At 43.4% G+C, this 19,810-nt stretch overlaps 1 protein-coding gene across 17 annotated transcripts in view; it reads left to right on the forward strand.

Moving 5' to 3' along the window:
* Window positions 1–19,810, forward strand: part of LOC106980612 (zinc finger protein 660) — a 33,818-nt gene that overhangs the window by 6,476 nt on the left and 7,532 nt on the right. For 2 of the 17 annotated variants that reach the window (XM_053221808.1, XM_027040495.2), the window contains exons 4-7: window positions 90–258; window positions 1,723–1,814; window positions 2,114–2,240; window positions 4,311–8,846. In XM_053221808.1, coding sequence (XP_053077783.1) covers window positions 90–258; window positions 1,723–1,814; window positions 2,114–2,240; window positions 4,311–5,752 — 1,830 coding nt within the window. In that variant the 3' untranslated portion in view covers window positions 5,753–8,846. The other 15 variants (XR_008298120.1, XM_053221811.1, XM_053221810.1 and 12 more) reach the window with 15 other exon arrangements.

Consider the following 19,810-nt stretch of genomic DNA (forward strand, 5'->3'; position numbering starts at 1 on the left):
GCTTTCTTTTGGGGATGTTTCTTAGAGGTTTTGGGTTCCATACCTTGAAGGGCACTCTTATGAATCCAATTATAATACTTTGTTCCTAGGTTTCAACTCCTGCACAGGAACAGGAAATACATTTGGAGGAGACCACAGCCCTGGGCACATCAGAAGAATTTCTTCCTACCTCGCCCCTCAGTGAGGGTTCAGCCCCTGAAGCCCACCTGGAGCCTCCTCAGGACCCAGGGACATACCTCCTCCACAATGGGCACTCTGGTACTCAACTCCCAGCTCTGGCCTCAAGTGCTGCCTCCCTTTTCTCCTCAAGTCTCCTTTCCTTTATCTCCCTATCTCCCACCCTGTTGGAATCCCTCAATGTCCTGCCCTCTGTCTTTCTTTCCTAGTAACTTTGTCTGTTCCAATTGCTTATTCTCCAATCATTCATGTATTTAGCAAGTTTCAGTCAAGCACATGTCATAGGTTAGGCACTGTTGGGGACCAGAGAGATATAGTACACAGTCACTGCTTTCACAGAGCTTGTTATCCAGTTGGCAGAGAGTGAGTCATAACTGCAAGAAGAGGCATTTTGTAAGATACGTTGAGTGACATCTATCCCCAGGCATTTGATGCCATGAGAGTGAACATAATGGACATCATAAACATTGAGAAAAATCACTGTGGGCTGGAGCAGATAGGGGATGCTTATTGGAGAAGGAAGCAGTGGGATTGAACAATGAAAAATGGGGTAGCATTTGAAGGGGAGAGAAAAGTGAGAGGCACCAGAGCAGAGGATATAAACAAAAACTGTAAATGAGGGTTCCTTGGACCCCAGTGAAGCATAATGAGGAAGGACTATTTTTCAGCGCCCAGGGTCTGCTTATACAGGGCCTTAGGGTTGACGCTAGGAAAATTTTGGTGGGCAAGAGTTGATGTGTTAGAAACAGTATTTCAAGAGGACTATTCTGACATGTAACCATTGTGGATTGAATGGTAAGACCAATGGCTTAGAGCATCTGTAAGAGGCTAGTGTGCCAGAATGGATGTGAGGCAATTGTTGTCTGAGCAATGTTGAGTGGAATAGAAATTGACTGATGTGACACACATAGGAAGGAAGAATCCAAGAGACAGTGGAAAGGAAGAATTAGGGGGTTTGGCCAGTGTATGGATTCATTGACAGAAAGAGGGAAGTCAGGAAAGGAAGATGGTCAGAACATCCATTTTTTATTTTGAATTTGAGGTGATGAGGGACACCCAAAGGAAACGTCCTGTAGGTAACTGGAAGCTTCTGATAGGAGTCTAGGAAAGAGCTAGGAACTGCGAAAGCAGCGTTAGAGCATTGGTAGTCGGTGAGATCTCCGACAGAGCAAAAAGAGATGCTCTGAGGTCTGAGAGCCTCCAGTGTCCATAATGAGAAGGCAAGAGAAGGAAGTGAAACCAGAACGAGGGGCCAGAGATGTGAGAGGAAAAGCAGGCTGGGCTGATGCTAGGGAAGCCATGGGGAGAGAAAGCGGGCAGAAGTATAGCTTCCTTCAGAGAGGTTGAAGCGAGTGAGGGCTGGGAGGAATGGCCAGCTCTCAGTTTGACCAAGGACCCTCTGCACCCTCAGAAAAACGCCTGCCTGGAAGAGGGATGAGAGGCAGTGTGTGGAGCCGCCTGGGTTCTCTTGAATCCACTCACTGGGACACAGACCTTACTGGAGCCAAGGCAGGGCTGTCCTCATAGCTTTCTTTCCTCCGTCAGGTCAGTGTGCTTCCCAGGTGCCTGCCGTTTCCCAAGCTGGGAAGTCAGGAGACCAGGCAGCAGCAGCTGTGCTTCGGATGGTCAGGCCCCAGGTGAGCTTGAGTCTGTCTTCCCTGAGTTCCCAAGTGTGTGGTGCAGGAACAGCTAGCACTCATCTCCAGGCCCTGGCCCATTCTGAAAGTGCTCCTGTGGTTTCCCAGCCTGATCGCACCCTCTGGAACTGGGTCCTGCCTGCTGAGTTCATGAACTCTGTTTCATCCCAGCTTCTCTCCCTCCAGCACCTGCCCTCTGTCTTTGTCCCACCAGGGCCCCACCCTGGGCTCTGGGTACCCTGATGTCTCTGCCCTTCAGGACGGGAATATCCCTGAGCAATAGAAGCTTGTCATTCCAGGGTTCTGCAGCGTACGAGTTCCTGTCTGTGGACTATACCGAGAGGAAGTGGAAAGGTCCGGCACTCAGTCAGAGAGCCGTGTACCGGAGCCTCATGCCGGAAAATTATCGCAGAGTGGCCTCATTGGGTAATGATTCTGTTCCCCAGTAACGTAGTCTGCATTCTATACGTTTTCTTTGCTATGTGCTTCTTTTTCAAGTTTTTATTGCAAAAAGCTGCAAACGTAAGACAAAGTACAGAGAACAGTGTAATGAACTGTCACGCACCCATCACTCAGCTTTCTAATTATAAGCAGTGTCTTTATTTCATTTTTAATTGAGCTAGGTGGTTTGGTTAGAATTTGTAGTTGTAAGGAGTAGGGAACCACTCATGTTATTGTAAGTCCTGAGTTGTGTTACTTCAGTAAGGCTGAAGGAATGGAAACCCTGATCAAACCTGCCAGCTAGACCATCCTTTGGGAAATGGGGCCCATGGAAACTGGGCCCTGACCCAGAGCAGCACAGGGTCCTCAGCAACAACAGCAAATCATTTTTATGCCAGGGAATGTGGTAGTTGCTCCCTGCTTACCTGTTTTCTCCTTCCACGGCTACCTATTTTCTTCACTCCGAACCTTTTGTCCTCTCGTGGCATCTTCTTGATTAGACTTTCTGTTCCCTCATACTTTTTGCATGCCGTGGCTCCTAATGGCTTGGCTTCTCTCCGTGCCTCATTTCAGCTTAGAGCTCCTACTTGTTTTTATTTTCTTTATTTTGCCCCATTTCCAGTTGCAGATTTACTTAGAGAGGGACTCCAAGGGTGGTTCAGCCATTAAGTATCATCTCTATTTGGGCAGACTTTGCTCCTGGCCACAGCAGAGGCTGATGTGTAAGGTACAGAGAAGCTACCCTTGGGCCTGGTGCCCTGGTCAGTCGTGGTCTGAGATGTAATGAGACCAGTTGTCATGAGGCACAAAGCATGGCTGCCTCAGCTTCCGCTTCAGGAACGACGGAGGCGGGACAGCTTCCTGGAGGGGGATGTTTTGGGGGCAGGTTCTCTGGATGGCAAGTCTAGGACAGTAGCCAAATCTGAAGAGGGTGGGTGGGCTTAGGAGCCAAGGAGCCCGATATCTATAACTTTCCATGTGCTAAAATGCCATGATGGGTGGTGGCCCTGCTTAAGATGTGATTAAAAGGAACCAACATTTTTGTGTTTAGCCGTGACTGATTGCCTGCTTCTTCCCATCTTTTCTAGATTCCAAAGGAAAGATTGAACTGTTCAGTTTCCTATGATTCCAGATGACCAAGATACCAAAGACATATTTTGAGTCATATTTCAAATTATCGATCCCTTTCTTAATTTTCGTAGGAATGCAGTACTGCCTTCTACCAGTTCAGTGCCCCAGGGACTAGAGGACCCCCACTTTTAGAGCTCTGCTGTCCCCTGCATGCTTTTCTGAACCCATGGCTTCTCTGAATCTTGTCATTGTCCTCACACGTGAGAATCACTTTTTTTGGTCCGTTTTTTTCCTAATTGTGCTTGCCTACACTGTTTCTCATATTTGACTTGAGGTATTTGCCACTCCTCTCTCCCCTCAATATCTTTGCTGAGAACCGTGGAGGCAGACAATGGCACGGTTGGAAAGGATGTTAGAGTTCATCATTTTACTAAGTGACTTCTGTAAGATCACCCGTCTGTACAGTCTGTTCTCTTGCCCTCCAGTTGCTCTTTTTTTTTTTTTCCTTTTAAGTTTATTTATTTATTTTGAGAGGGAGAGAGAACGCAAGTTGGGGAGGGGCAGAGAGAGAGGGAGAGAGCATCCCAAGCAGTCTCTGCTCGGCGTGGAGCCCAACACATGGCTCGATCCCACGACTGCAAGATCATGACCTGAACCGATACCAAGAGTCAGATGCCTAACCGACTGAGCCACTCAGGTGCCCCTAATTGCTCTTTTGAATTGGGTAATTAATTGGGGCAGTTAAGAGCTATCAGGACAGAGCTCTGTCCACTCTCTTCCCCCCTCATCGTCCTTCCCCTCTTCATCTTTCTGTCCATGAAGAAAAACTTGAGCTAGTTCCCACTTTTGTCCTGTTCTTACTGTGTCGCCTCTTAATGTGTCCCCTAATGTGAAGGTTTTTTCAGATACGTAGACTCCTGATGATTCTGTTTCCTTAATAGGATGCAAAATGAATAAAAGTTGTTTTCTTCTCTCTTTTGGCAGCAAATGAGACTAGGATGGAGTGTCCAGATTTGCCTGCAAAGCAGGAAGTTTCTAAAGGACTGGGGTCATCTGATGGGACATCAGGAGGCCTCTGTGGGGTGGTTTCTGGGGAACCAGAGGCACGAACTGCCTGTGAAGGTGCTTTAGAGAAGCTGGAAGGGCAACCCTCAGATGAGGAAGGGAGCAGACTGGAAAGTGATTTCTTCAAACTAACACACAAGGATAAAGGTAAATCCACAAAAGATGGATGTGATGAATATAAGGATCCAAATCTGTCCTCTAGTGCTACAGAACATCAGAGAGTTCTCAAGGGACAGAAATTTTACCAGTGTGATGAATGTGGTAAAGCTTTCAATCGGAATTCGCACTTCATTGGGCACCAGAGAATCCATACTGGAGAGAAACCCTATGAGTGTAATGAGTGTGGGAAGACTTTCAGGCAGACCTCTCAGCTCATAGTTCATCTCAGAACCCATACAGGGGAAAAACCCTATGAGTGCAGTGAGTGTGGAAAGACTTACCGACACAGCTCCCATCTTATTCAACACCAGAGACTCCATAATGGCGAGAAACCATATAAATGCAATGAATGTGCTAAAGCCTTCACTCAGAGTTCCCAACTAATTGACCACCAGAGAACCCATACTGGAGAGAAACCTTATGAATGCAGTGAGTGTGGTGAGGCCTTTATTCGGAGTAAAAGTCTCGTTCGACATCAGGTACTTCACACTGGTAAGAAACCTTACAAGTGTAGTGAATGTGGGAAAGCTTTCTGTTCTAATAGAAATCTTACTGATCATCAGAGAATCCATACTGGCGAAAAGCCTTATGAGTGTAATGAATGTGGCAAGGCCTTCAGTCGGAGTAAATGTCTTATTCGACATCAGAGTCTCCACAGTGGGGAAAAACCATACAAATGTAGTGAATGTGGGAAAGCCTTTAATCAGAACTCTCAACTTGTTGATCATGAGCGAATTCATACTGGAGAAAAACCTTTTGAATGTAATGAATGTGGTAAGGCATTCAGTCTCAGTAAGTGTCTTATTCGACATCAGAGACTTCACACAGGTGAAAAGCCCTATAAATGCAACGAATGTGGAAAATCCTTCAATCAGAACTCACACCTCATTATACACCAGAGAATTCACACTGGTGAGAAGCCTTATGAATGTAATGAGTGTGGGAAGGTCTTTAGTTATAGCTCCAGTCTCATGGTACATCAAAGAACCCATACTGGGGAGAAACCCTATAAATGTAGTGATTGTGGGAAAGCCTTTAGTGACAGCTCACAGCTCATTGTACATCAGAGAGTTCACACTGGAGAGAAGCCCTACGAGTGTATTGAGTGTGGGAAAGCCTTTAGTCAGCGTTCCACTTTCAATCACCACCAGCGAACTCACATCGGAGACAAACATTCAGGTCTGGCTCGCTCAGTTTCTTAAGGCATGATTTTCCAAGGAACTTTGAATTAAGCTTTTTTTTATAAGAAGGATGCTCATCCTGATCTCTTAAAACTGCTCCTCAAAATGTGCCATTCTCTGCATACTTTCTGGTGGGTCATGAAGGTAGGAAAGTGGGAGTCACAGTGTAATCCTTTCTCAGTCTTGGTAAAGTAAGAACTACACATTTCATGTACTTACAAGTTCATTTATTCGTTTGTCCATTCTTTCATTGGATTTGTTGAGAAATCCAGTTTCTTAGTTATGTATCCCATAATCAGATTGTGTGCTTCTCAAAGACAGAGATTCTATGTTTCTTAGTGTGCTACATCTCCTCCATTTTACCATCTGCATAAGTCACTTTCCAAGTCAGATTCATCTTTTCCTTTACTCTTGGCAAAGGTTCTCCCTATATAGATTTTAATTTTTTTAATGTTTGTTTATTTTTGAAGGAGAGAGACAGGACATGAGCAGGAAAGGGAGAGGGGCAGAGAGAAAGGGAGACACAGAATCTGAAGCAGGCTCCAGGCTCCGAGCTGTCAGCACAGAGCCTGACGCAGGGCTCAAATTCACGAGCTGTGAGATCATGACCTGAACCGAAGTCGGGTGTTTAAGCAACTGAGCCACCCACGTGCCCCATCCCTATAGATTTTAAACTTCCACAATAATCCAGACCTTCATCAGCTGTGTTCCCTATCTATAAAACCTTTTCTTCCTGTTTGCTCTTGTATGTGCCTTAGATCCTTTCAGATCCCTCTAATCACTAAAAGGCTTTCTTGAAATCCTCCGTCATCCTTCTTAAACATCTATTTTTTTGACCTTACTGCTTCCAATTAGCTGGTGCTACAGCTGGTGCAACTGTTGTTAAACTACCTTGTCAATTATTCTCAGTGTGTATGTGTATACTTTCATATCAACTTATTGTAGGCCCTTTGAGGCTAGATATGATATGTATTTCTTTTAGCATATAGATAATTTTCATATAGTAGTTGTTTAATAAATAATTTTTAAAAACTCTGTTCTCTAGGTGGACCATCCTTAAATTGGGCCTGATATCCCTGTTCTCACCCCAACTAGAGTAGAAGCTTCTAAAGATGGAAGCAGCATCTCATTGTAGAATATCACATTTGGGGGCCTTATTGAGAACTTCCCCATGTATTCTGGACATCTCGCCACCATTACTTCCTTGTTGGTTTCTGGTACTTTATTGTGTTTAGGAAGTTTCCTTCTATTCCTGTTTTTAGAAGAAGCAAGATAGTACAGTAGTTAAGAACACTGATTTTGTGCCTAGTATCCTAACTCAAATCCTGGCTTACCACTCATCTAGGGTATGTGGCCCTGGCCAAGTCACTTAGCTTCCTTGTGTGTCAGTCCTTCCATCTGTAAACTAAAGCTATGGTTGTGAGGATAAAATTAGTTCATTAGTAAGTATAAGGCATTTAGAACAGCTCTTGGCACATAGTACCCACTATAGCAATGATTACACTTAGAGTTGCTAAATTCTATCAAGTTTTTTAAAAATGTGTTGGTGTATGTCATCTATTCTTTTTGTAATTCATATTTTTTTGACAACCTTCCAAATAATTGAAGTTTCCTGGAAGTCCTGGAATAAAATCCATTTGTTTGTGATGATTTTTTTTTTTTTTTTTTTTTTTTTTTTTTTTATGTAGAAAACTAGATTTAATTTACTAAGGTTTGGCTGGCTTTCCAAAATGTATATGGAAAGTTTATTTCTCTTTTGTTTTCTGAAATAGTTTGCATAATGTGGGAATTATTCATTGAAGGCTAAAAATAGTGGCCAGATCCTTTTTTGAGGAGGAGGTAATTGGGAGGGACATATCTTTAGCAACATTTTAATTCTTCAGTGGTTGTACTCTTTAGATTTCTCCCTCTGTAAATTTTGGTAATGTATATCCAGAAATCATTTTTACTGGACTGTTAAGTAGTGGCATAAAGGACCCCCACTTTATTTTTAAAAATTAATGTGAATTTATACCCAGGAGATAGTTTAAGTGGTCAGATATGACAGTAAAGGTGCTAGGAGCTGGACACTTAATCGTCTTACCTCATATGCACATTATCCTCTTACCTCTTATGCACAGAAAGAAAATATTCCACACCTATACTCTACATCCCCAACCCTAATTGTTCCGCTTTTAAATCTAGTAGGAAAGGTCAAGAGACTATGGGTACTAAAAAGTTACTGAGTTAGACAATACTCAGTACCCATTTCTGTACTAAATGGGAAACATTTCTGTCAAGGCATTGACCTCCTGCTATGAAGGACACTTTCATGAAAACTTCCACTTCATGAAAACCTCTAGTTGTTAGGGACAAATTGTGAGTATTCAAAAGGTAGCTTTTGCTTAATGGAAAATATCATCCTCTGACTCTAACGTTAGGACATTTTCTAGCCTGATGGGGCCTCATGGAAGCACTTGTTCCAGCTGTATAAAGAGAAGGTGTCATGTCAGCTGGCTCCAGGTAACTAATGGTACAACTATTTGATCTAGAATAGGACAATGTAGATATTCCTTACTGAACCACAATAGTCTTCCCACTAATGTATGCACAGGGCTATGTAAGATGAGGTACAGATCCCCTGTTAAGGCATGTGAATGCTTTACATGAAACCACAGTAGGAAAGAACTGTATGATGACCCACCCCTTTTCTGACCTGTGGGTCTTCCTCAAGTGTTGCTTGGTTAGGAATTGTTGGCTCATTAAAAACAATGATAATCTTATAATCTAACAGGCTTTTCCCCCAGATCCCTTCCAGTTGCATTGTCTTCTATATGGATGATACATTTACAGATACTCAGTTTCCCAACTGAATGCCAACTTGGTGCCATATGGATTGTGGATGGAGATGAACAGAGTCAATAGTTATCCAATATTTGGCTATGGTGAGATTATTAGACAAAGTAATCACAGGACAATATATATTCCCCTTAGACTGAAGAGGGAGTGGTAACCATAGCTGCATGCTCAGGGCCATGGGGCACAAATGTACATGGTCAGCCTTTAGATTGTATACATTAATTATATACTTTGAGTCCCATTTTGGAAAAAAATTGAAAAATGTTATATCCCCTTACTGAGACTCTATGTTGCTGTCTATGTCTGTGACTGTCTATGTTGCTTCCCAAGGGTGGAGGGGCCAAAACAAATGCAATTACATCATAACTGTAGCGGCCCTGGCAAGTCATAGAGCATGTCCTGATGTCAAGAAGACACCACCAGTGAAACTCTCCAGTCAGCATTCAGACTGCTTTGGCAGTGAGCAAAAATTGGTGACACTCAAGCTTTTCCTTGGGAACCACCACACTGGTGCCCTTAGGATTTGGGATGTATGCGGTCTGCTACAGGGGCCATTTATGGAAAAGGTGGTCATGGCAGCTGCCATGGTGCTAAATATTAAACCACTAACAACTGTATTCTCTGAGCTGTATGTTTATTATGGACATCTATCCTAGTGAGGAGCACTGGAGCAATGATAGTTGTGGTTTTTCTTTAAGAGACCTTAGAGAGCCACGTGGGAAAAACTAGACAATTCACCTCGTTTCAGGGGTTCCCTAAGTTTTCTTCTGAGAGTGAACATGTGGGATACTTGAACAGTAGGATCAGGAACAGCTGGGCAATTCCCAACCGTCTGCAGGAATAAGAAAAGTTGCACATCTGGTCAGGGGCCTCTGATTTGTCCAGAGCAATATGCTAGAGTCAAAGTTAATGAACCGCTTGTATTGGGGCAGAGGTAAAGGTGTGCCCCTACCTGCCCTGTCCCAAACAAGAATCTTTATGCATTCATCTATCAATAGCATGTTTATTTATTCATCTATCAATGGACACAGATTGCTTCCATATCTTGGCTATTGTATATAATGCTACAATAAACATAGGGGTGCATATATCACTCGAAGTGAAGTATCTTGATCCTTTCTAACAGCCTGAGAGACCTATATTCAACTAGGCTGAATTTCCAAAGGGAAGCATTGCATTATCACTATTTTGACCAATAAAGTAAGACCTGAATAATTGGATATTGACTTCATTTACCCAAATATGAGTTGGAATTTCTTTAGCTGGCAAATGTCATGATAAAGATGGAAATGCTGAGTATTTAGGTAATTGTAACCCTCAAAATACCGATTCTGAACAGTGATGTCATTTTGGACTGAGTGAATAGATTTTTGTCGGAAAAAAAGAATACGCTTCTAGATAAAGGCAACAAATTGAATGAGGGGCACTGAAATTTGTATTTCTTTTAAGTTTATTTATCTTAGAGAGCACACACTAGCAGGGGAGGATCAGAGAGAGAGAGAGAATCACAACCAGGCTCCACACTGACAGTACAGAGCCCAAGGTGGGGCTTGATCCCATGAACTGTGAGATCATGACCTGAGCTGAAATCAAGAGTCAGATGCTTGGGGTGCCTGGGTGGCTCAGTTGGTTAAGCGTCCAACTTTGGCTCAGATCATGATCTCATGGTTCATGAGTTCAAGCCCTGCATCAGGCTGCCTGCTGTCAGCACAGAGCCCACTTCAGATCCCCTGTCCCCCTATGTCTGCTCCTCCCCACTTCTCAAAAATAAACATAAAAAAAAAAAAGATGCTTAACTGATGGAGCCACCCAGGCACCCCTGGAACTTGTATTTTTAACATGGGTCCAACTGATTCTTATGCTTTCTAAAATTTGAGAACAACTGGGCTAGAATATTAAGGAGTAATCATTACCTCCTGGGACCAAATGTAGAGTTACCATGTTGAATCAGAATTAATGACCCCTCCCTCAAATAAAAGAATACATGAAAAGTTAGACTTAATTGGTCATAACTGTCTTAATGTACATGAATATTTTTCTTAAGTGTTTCTTGATATTGTGACAATAGTGTCATGGACCTGAGTTTTACGTCCAGGATCAACTAGGGGGCATGAACTTGTGTAAGTCTTATCATTTCTCTGAATCTCTGTTTCTCAGTCTCCTTCTTGAAATATGGCAGGGTTGCTGTTTCACCTACGTGAGCTAATGGATAAGAGAGCTCCTGGTACACTCTTATTCCAACTGCCTGTTTGACATTTTCACTTTGATGTCTAGTTGACATCTTTCACTTAACACATCCAAAATAAAACTATTGATCCTTTTCCCTAAAACCGTTCTTCTTTCAGTCTACTCTATTTCTAAAAGGCAAACTTACTCTGGTTGCTCACATCAGTGACTGTAGAGTCATCCTTAACCAACAACCAATTCATTAGCAAATCATGTTGACCATGCCTTCAAAATATAGTTGACCCTTGAACAACACAGGTTGGAATGGGTCCATTTATATGTGTTTTTTTTTCCCCCAGTAAATTTACTGGAAAAACTCGGAGATGTGGGAAATTTGAGAAAACTCACAGAAGAACTGTGTAGCCTGGGAATACAAAAAAATTTTAGGAAAAAATTGGTATTATTGTAAGAATTCAGTACATAATACATATAACCTACGGAAGTATGAATTGCCTTATCTGTAAGGCTTCTGGTCAACAGGCTAGCTAAGTTTGGGGGGAGTCAAAAGTGATATGTGGATTTTTTACTGCACAGGGTCAGTGACCCTAACCCCTGCATTGTTCAAGCATCAGCTTTATACGCAGAAGCATTTCTCATCACCTCTATCATTTCTAAACTAATCCAAGCCTTCATCGTTTCTCATCTGGAATACTACAATAGCCTCAACCTCCCAGCTTCTACTCTCACCCGCCTACAGACTGTTCTCAACAGAGCAGCTAAAGCAAAATTTTAAAACGTTATGTCATCTAGTGAAATGTCCATGTCAGGTTTTTGTCAGAATGACCAGGGACTACCAGCAAGAAATTTGCAGAATTTGTGGGAACAAGTTTCTTGGCTTCTTTTGTATCTAATAGCTAATAAACCTTGAATATATGGCAAGAAAAGAAAAAGGTAAGATCATGTCACTCCTTGGTTCCCAAACCCTCCAATATTATTTGTGACACATCCAAAGTCCTTATGGTCTATAAGGACTGAAATGTGTGCCCCACCTCCCTCCTGATTACAAGGCCTTTGCTCCTGATTGTTCCCTTTGTTAGGAATACTCTTCCCCCAGAGGTATTTATCATTGCATCCCTTGACTCGAAAGTAAGCCTCACGAGGCAGCGAGTTCATTTTCTTCACTACCTCATCTGCAGCGTCTAAAACAGTGACACAGTAGGCACGCAATACGTATTTTTATACGCGGTAACTGCACCTGGCTTTGAGGCTGAAAGGCACGGGATCTGTGCAAGGAAAGATGAACGTGACTTCCGGGAGCCTCTCGGATACAGAAGGGCTTCCCAGTTGATTGGTTCCTCTTCCCGCCCTAACCAAGTCTCTCCCTGGCTCCACCCCCTTTGGAGCCCTCGAGAGTTAATCTTCCGCACTCCCCCAGCCCTTTCATCCTCCCAGCCAATGCCCGGGCAAAAACTGCGGGAGGCGGGGCAAGAGGTCTCCTGAGGGGGCGGGAGGCTCCAGCCTCCGGGACACAGAGATGCGGAAACCTCCAGATGCCTAGAAGGGTCGGAGGGTGAGGATGGGGGTTAGTGGGGAGTCCGTGACGCAGTTCCTTCTCCGCTGTGTTCCAAGATGTGGGTCGGGCGCTTTCGGTGAGGGGTATGTGGCAGGCTGGCGTGGGGGCTCGGTCCGCGTTCTGGGAGTGGGTGGGGCCACCGCCCGGGAGCCGGGCCTCCTTGAGGGCAGCACGCTCGGCGACAGGGAGGGAGGTGTCTACTTGGGTAGTTGTGGGCCTCTCCGTGGGCCTCTCCCTCCCCGCGTTCGGTGCTGCCCCTTTGTCCGGGGTCTCCTTTCTCACTCCGCGTAGCTGCTCGCTCTGACAGAGCTGATAGTGGTGACAGAACTTTGTCATCCCCGCCCCTAGTCAGCAGGCTGCCCTGGTCACAGCAGTCGAGATCCCAGCCAGGCTCAAAGGACTCCACAACGCGTCTTCAACACCGGTTTGAATCGGAACACCGGTCCGTTCCCCGCTGTGTTCCCAGGAAGGAAAGGAACTCAGGAGGACAGGGTTTTCCCGAAGGTGGCTCGCTCATTCATTCATTCATTCATTCATTCAACAAATCCTCACTGAGTACCTACCACTAGATGCTAGTTCCTGTGGTTACAGTTGTGTACAAAACAGAGGTATTTTCTGGTAGGGAAGAGATGGAATAAGCTTGAAGGGTTAGAAGCAGAGTCTGGGAATCTGGAGAGGTTGAAAACACAAAACGAATTGTGAGGGCCAGTAACTCTCAGAAATAGGTAATTGTTAAAGAAACAAGAAAACATTCTCCTCTTATCCTCCCTTTAAGGGCTTAGTTTTCTCTTTAAAGATATTTGACTCAGCCAGGTTCCCTTCTCATCCCTCTGCTGCAGACGTCTGCTGGAAAAAGTTGGATTGCAGTTGGAATTTATTTTGTGGTTCGAGAAGAATACGGGAATTTTTAGATATCAAACAGAACAAGTGAAAAGGAGCAACTGTAGTTTGATAGAATGAGGATTACCTTCAGACACAGATTTGTCTCTCACCTGCTGCACAACCTTTGTCAAGTCAGTCAACCTCTGGGAGCTTCATTTCCTCATCTTCAGAGTGGGAATTATCACCCTTACTGCTCACAGTTCTTTGGGAAAGGAAGGTGCCCAGTATGTGACACTGCCCTGAGTGTCCACTGGGAGTTGAGCTCCGAGAACTCAATCATTTCTGTCTGTTTACAGTGATTCAGCATCCCATTAGGAACTTCACACCAAACTCAAGGAAGAGATCAGGCAAGATTTGTGCTGGGCAGATCTTTGGAGTGAGGCTGTCTGTGCTGGGCAGGTGAGACCTATGCTGTGAAATTTGTTATCTGGGGACAGGAATCCTACATGCTAGAGAAAGGGGACCACAGCTGAAAGGGAGCATTTCTGGATGGCTATTTACTGAGGAGGAAAGAAGCAGAGAAGTGGGAGTGGGGCCTCTGAACCTTGAGGAATAGAGTTTGGGGATGGGAGGAAAGGTAATATAGTTGAACTCAAATTTGGGTGTCAGGAGACTTGGACTTGAGCCGCAGCTTTCCTCTAAGTTTCGGTCTCCCCATCACGACATTTTAATATAGGACACCAGGAGGTCTGAACGATCTGTTCTAGCTCTGACATTCTGAGAATCTCTGACTAGGTCAGTTTCTCAGGGAACTGGGGCCCCTGCATGGCCCCATTGTGACAGCATTGCTGAGATTGCAAATATACTGTCACGGTCTTCAGACAAGTATGAAGCACTAAAGGGATGAACAAGTGGAGGTCAGATGCGATTTCTCACCGTCCCTACACCCAGATTGAATTAAAATCTTAAATTTGTTTAACATTTCAAATCATACAACATTTACTTAGCCCTCTTTGTGCTAGGAACTTTGTGGGATCCACATATGAATACCATGGGCCTTGCTCTTTGGGGCTTAGAGCTGAGTGTGTACTTGTGAGGCAGAGTGACACAGACATACACCCAATTAATTCTAGTATAAAGCAACTCTAGTTTATATTACAGATTTGTTAAGGTGTTTCCTCGAAGTACAGAGATGGTAAAATCTATCCAGTTTGGTCATGACGTCAGGCTTTGTTTTATGTTTAAGGCACAGGCCTTTTTCTTCCTGAGGTCAAGTAGTTCCTCTGATATTTTCTCCCAGTTGTTTTATTTTTTTTCCTTTCAGTTAAAAAAAAAATTGTTTTATTTATTTTTGAGAGAGAGAGAGTGGGGGAGGGGCAAGGCAGAGGAGGACAGAGGATCTGAAGCAGGCTCTGTGCTGACAGCAGTGAGCCTAATGCGGGGCTCAAACTCACAAACCATGAGATCATGACCTGAGCTGAAGTTGGACGCTCAACTGACTGAGCCCCCAGGTGCTCCTTCCTTTCGATTTTTTTTTGAAATTTATTTATTTACTTATTTATTTATTTGAGAGAGAGGGTGCAAGTGAGTGAGAGGCAGAAAGACAGAGGGAGAAAGAGCTAGACAGAGAGACCCATGAAGGGCAGAGTGGGGGGGGGGGAAGCAGGGCTCACCTGAAGTGGGGCTTGAGCTCACTGGATGTGGGACTTGAATTCATGAACTGTGACACCATGACCTGAGCTGAAGTCAGATGCTTAACTGACTGAGCCACCCAGGCACCCTCATTTTTATCTTTCATTCATCTGTCTGTCTGGAATATTCAGGTGTTCCCTCTTATTCCTCACCCCATTGCAGCCAATCAGTAACCAAGGGCCATGTGACCACTGCTCAGAGGGACCTGAACAGGCAGGTGATGTGGTGAATTAAGGGAATACAACATCCCAAGGTAAAACCTCTTTCTCTTTCTGCTCATTGTGAGTTTCTCACAGCCTGAACTGAATGGTGGTCCTGAGATCAGAACACTCACCCATCCATCTCAGGGATTTGTGGGTCAGAAATCTGGGGGGGCCTCATTGGTTCTCATCCGTTTACCAGTTGTCTGAGAGTATGCTTTTATGCACAGTTGCTTGGGTATCTCTAGTGTCCTGCTGGCTCTGTGGTCTCATCTATCCCTGCTCCTACTTCTTCAGCCAAGAGTTCACTTTCCCTCCTAGTGCCTGGGAATTCTTCCAGGTTTTCTGAGGGAATTTTCCATCCAGTCAGGCAGAGGACAAATAGTTAGGTTTCCATTTGACCAGTTTCTCCTCGGATTGGCCCTCCCTGATCTGGTAAGTCTTGCTTCCTTCTCCGGTCCCCCAGAACGGCCCTGGGTTTCCTTATGCACATCCTTGTGCATTTCTCTTTCTCCCTTCCTACGCTTCTAACCCAAATCTCCATCTCAGTGAGCTTATACTGTCTCATGACTTTCTCTGTCACTTCTTATTCTTAAATTTGCATTCCTGACATATTCTTCCTTTTCTTATCTGAAGTGTTTTCCTACATCTTCATCTTTCTCAGTGACACTACCATTATAGATATTTAGACCTGGATCTGATAACCTTGAATTCTTTCTTTTAGTCATCCTCTGTATCTAGTCTGATAAAAGTGTATGCTTTCCTGGAAACAGCTGGACTTCATTGTTCTCTATCCTGTATTTATCCTGGACTGGGGTCTGACTATCTCATTCATTTGTTCATTCATTCAACAAACATTTATTGGGCACCTAGAAAGTGGCAGACCCTCTAATGGTCACCCATACTGCATTCCTAAAGTTGTCTCTCAACTCATTTCCCTTCCTCCATTCCTTTTTTTCACCTCTAACCCATCCAGGCTAATCTTCCTAAAGCATTTTTTTTTTAAAGATTTTTATTTGAAGTGTAGTTGACATACAATATTATACCCTAAAACATTCTATTCCCAATTTCACTTTTATGTAGGATGATAGAAAACTTATTGTTCAAACTTGGTATACTTTTGTTAGTTAAGGGGGCTGCCGTTAATGATGCTGGAATAGCAAGTATAAACCAGCACTGTTCTGGGACAACCAGGATATATGAGCACCCTACTCCTAGGTAGCGTCTCTTGGATTATTTCTTTTTATATCCCTCAAATACGACTCATAGGATACCCAGCTGCCTCTCTCCAGTTTTCTACTTCATGATGCTGAGAGAAATATTAATGTGCTGGGATGTGGAGGGAAGTATGGGGACGAGGGACAATGAATGATATAATGCTTGAAAAACTGTATTCTTGACAGGTGAGAGTGAGAGAGAACAGCAAGGTAGAAAAAGAATATAGAATCGGGAAAGAAAATGAGAATGGTTGGTACTCATTTCAAATTATATATCAAATATATAATATATATTAAATTATATCCATATATGCCCCATAATTTCAGTGTTCAGGCTCATATGACTTCAGGCAACGTAATTTTTTCATTCCTTTATTTGTTCATGAAAAAAAATTTTTTTTAGTGCCTACTATATGCCTGGAACTGTGCTAGATGCTGGGAAGACAAAGGTGAACAAAATGGACAGAATTCTCACCATCATTGTCGCGACCGGCGGGACAAACACTGAGGTCAGGGGCCTGAGGGTAGGGGAATGCAAGAAAAAAAGAGAGAAGAGAAAGTTTGGGAACAGGAGGGTCCCCTGGGCTGATGGCCCAAGTGACGGCTTTATTGCTGCTGTACACAATCTTTTATAACCAGACTCTTATGGGTCAGGTCATTCTAAGAATAAACAGGTTTCACATAATCGCTGCCAACCAAAACATTTAGTTCTATGTTTCTTGTGCATTTTCTAGACGGGTCACAAGACCTTGTTGATAAGATTGCTAGCAAAACACAATTCCCATGTTTGTTTCTATCTGACTTGGGATAGAAAAAGGGAGGTAGCATTACTGCCAACACCTGCAGACCACAGGCTTCAGGAATTAACTTTCTTGGCCTTGACAAGGCTTTCGTATGCCCTTGAAAGTGGGGGAATGGGAGGGGGAACCACCGGGTTGGCTTGAGTCAACGGGGAACATTGCTCGACCCGGTCTCAGCCTGGCACCGGGGCCCGGCCCCCCACACATCATGAAGCTATGTGATAGTGTAATCTCCCACTTATTTCTAAGTACACTGGCCCTGTGCAAGTCATTTCCCATTTCCTTCTGAGGAAACAATTCCTTCCTCTTTTGGGGCTCAGCCAAAGGTTTGCCTTTTTAAGGCACCTTTCTCCGAGCATTCCTGGCCCCAGTAATCACTCCCTTCCCTAGCCCCCTTCACCTCCTAATTGGGTACTTCATAAATTTTAATTTGGTCTCTTAGTTTTTTGCCATTTATTCTATTGTAAGCTCCTTAAAGGTAGGTGTGATACTTTATGCTTATATTAGTGTGCCCAAGCCGCTGTAACAAAATTCCATAGACTGGGTAATTTAAACAACAGACATTCCTTTTCTCACAGTTCTGGAGCCTGGAAGCCTAAGATTAAGGTGATCACCTGATTCAGTTTCTGGTAAGGACTTAGGACTCTCTTTCTGGCTTATAGATGGCCACCTTCTTACTGTGTGTTCATATGGCTGTCCTCAGTTTGTTGGGGGGAGGGGAGCCAGGAGTGGAAACAAAAGTGAGCTCTCTCTCATGTCTTATTGAAAGGACACACTAATCCTGTCAGATCAAGGTTCCACTCTTATGATCTCATTTAACCTTAATTACCTCCTTAGAGGTCACATCTTCTAATACAGTCATATTGGGGATTAGCCATGTAAATACCTGGCTATTAACATTTTCCATGGATACCTCTTTCTTGAAAGCCACAACAAGATCTTTTCCATAGCAGCCTTGAGGAATAGAATAGTTCTGTCACTAGCTAACTGGGAAGCTTCAGATCAGTCATGCCTAGAAATGAGACATACTGGCTTCAAGGCATTGTCTCATTCTGAATCTCTAAAATCCGTTGTTCTAGTAGTTATGGGAATCCATTCCTCTAAAGTCATTTCCCAACTTTTCCTAAGTAATATTTACAAAAAGAATTAAAAAATACAAGTTAGCAGAACACAGTTTGCTTAGCAAGATTAGAGCCCTCAATAACAGTACCCACTTTTTCATCCATCCATTCATTCATACTACCGAGAGTGTGTATTTTCTACTTTTAGTTTGTATTTTTCTCCTTTTCTGCAATAATGCTTTTAAAAAGTTTCCCTGTTAGATCCAAAACAGAGATTTGTACAAAGTAGAATGCTCAGTAATTACTACTTTAAAGCGTGTATGAAGAAAAGTTTCAGAGAAGATTACAAATGAAAAAACAACTCAAAAAGAACCATCAACTTTCTCAGAGAGAATTTTGGAAGTGGCTTCACTTACTGTCTGACTGCTTTGCAGGCCCCTAGCTTCTTACTGATTTTCTTCCTGTTTGATTAGGAGGGGTAGCGGCAGCTGGATGTGAATGTGCTTCAGGATCCTGACAAGAGTCCGCCCCTTACCATCATTTTCTCTGCCTCCCCCTTATATCATCGGCACAAGTTCGTATGTATGTGTCCCTGTATGGCATCAGTGGCACCTATGTTCCTGAGATACGAACTCTAACCTCAGTTGGAGGTTCTCTTCCTTCCTCGCTGGTCTTGAGCACTCACCATTGGACATGCTTCTCCTTCAGAGAGTGTGACTCAGTTTATCACAAAGCTATGAGACAATGGAAAGTGGTCAAACTTTTATGAAAGGCAAAGGCAGTACTACAAAACAATTTCATTTCTTCTGACTCAATAACTCACCTGTAGAGCTTTTATCCTAGGAATATATTTCAGTAGGAAGAAAACTTTGTTTAAGTGATCATGATAGGGGCTCCTGGGTGGCTTAGTCGGTTAAGGGTCCGACTCTTGGTTTCTGCTCAGGTCGTGATCTCATGATTTGTGGGATTGAGCCCCAAGTTGGGCTTTGTGCTGACAGCGTGGGACCTGCTTCAGATTCTCTCTCTCCCTTACTCTCTGCCCCTTCCCCATGCTTTCTTTTTCTCTCTCAAAAATAAATTAATAGACTTAATAAAAAGTGATCATGATAGCATTATTGACAGTGGTTAAACCTCAGGGAGCAACAGAAATGTCTGACACTAGCAAAATTGTAGGTAAATGATAATGAATTCAGTTGGCAGTGTATTATATAGTCATAAAATGATCTTATGATTAAATAGCAATGTGGAAGATTACATATGAAAACTTGGAGAAGTAGGATACAAAATTATATCTACCATATATTTGTGATTATATAACTATATATATGGACAAGTCTGGAAAGGAACATAGTAAAAGGAACATTAATTATGTGTTCGTATCATGCAGTCATCTTTCTGTTTTCCTTTTATGACCCAATCTTCTCCATATTTGAGATATGCAAGGGTTACCTGTATGTCCCAAGTTTCATGTTAAATTCTTTGGGAAGTTCCTGCTCATTCCTGACATGGGTTTCATGTATTGGCCCCTTTTGGTTGTGCCGTCTCCTATTTTCACCCTTTTGCCACTATTAGATACTTTACCATTGTATCATGCAAGGTCTTATCAGAGTTTCCCGTGCCATATTTTAGCTAGTCCTGTTCCCCCCCTCAGCCTCTGAGTTTCACACTGTAGATTTAGTGATAGCTTGTCAGAGTGGTAGCTTGATGAGA

Source organism: Acinonyx jubatus, chromosome C2, assembly GCF_027475565.1.
Source record: "Acinonyx jubatus isolate Ajub_Pintada_27869175 chromosome C2, VMU_Ajub_asm_v1.0, whole genome shotgun sequence".
Classification (NCBI taxonomy): Eukaryota; Metazoa; Chordata; class Mammalia; order Carnivora; family Felidae; genus Acinonyx; species Acinonyx jubatus.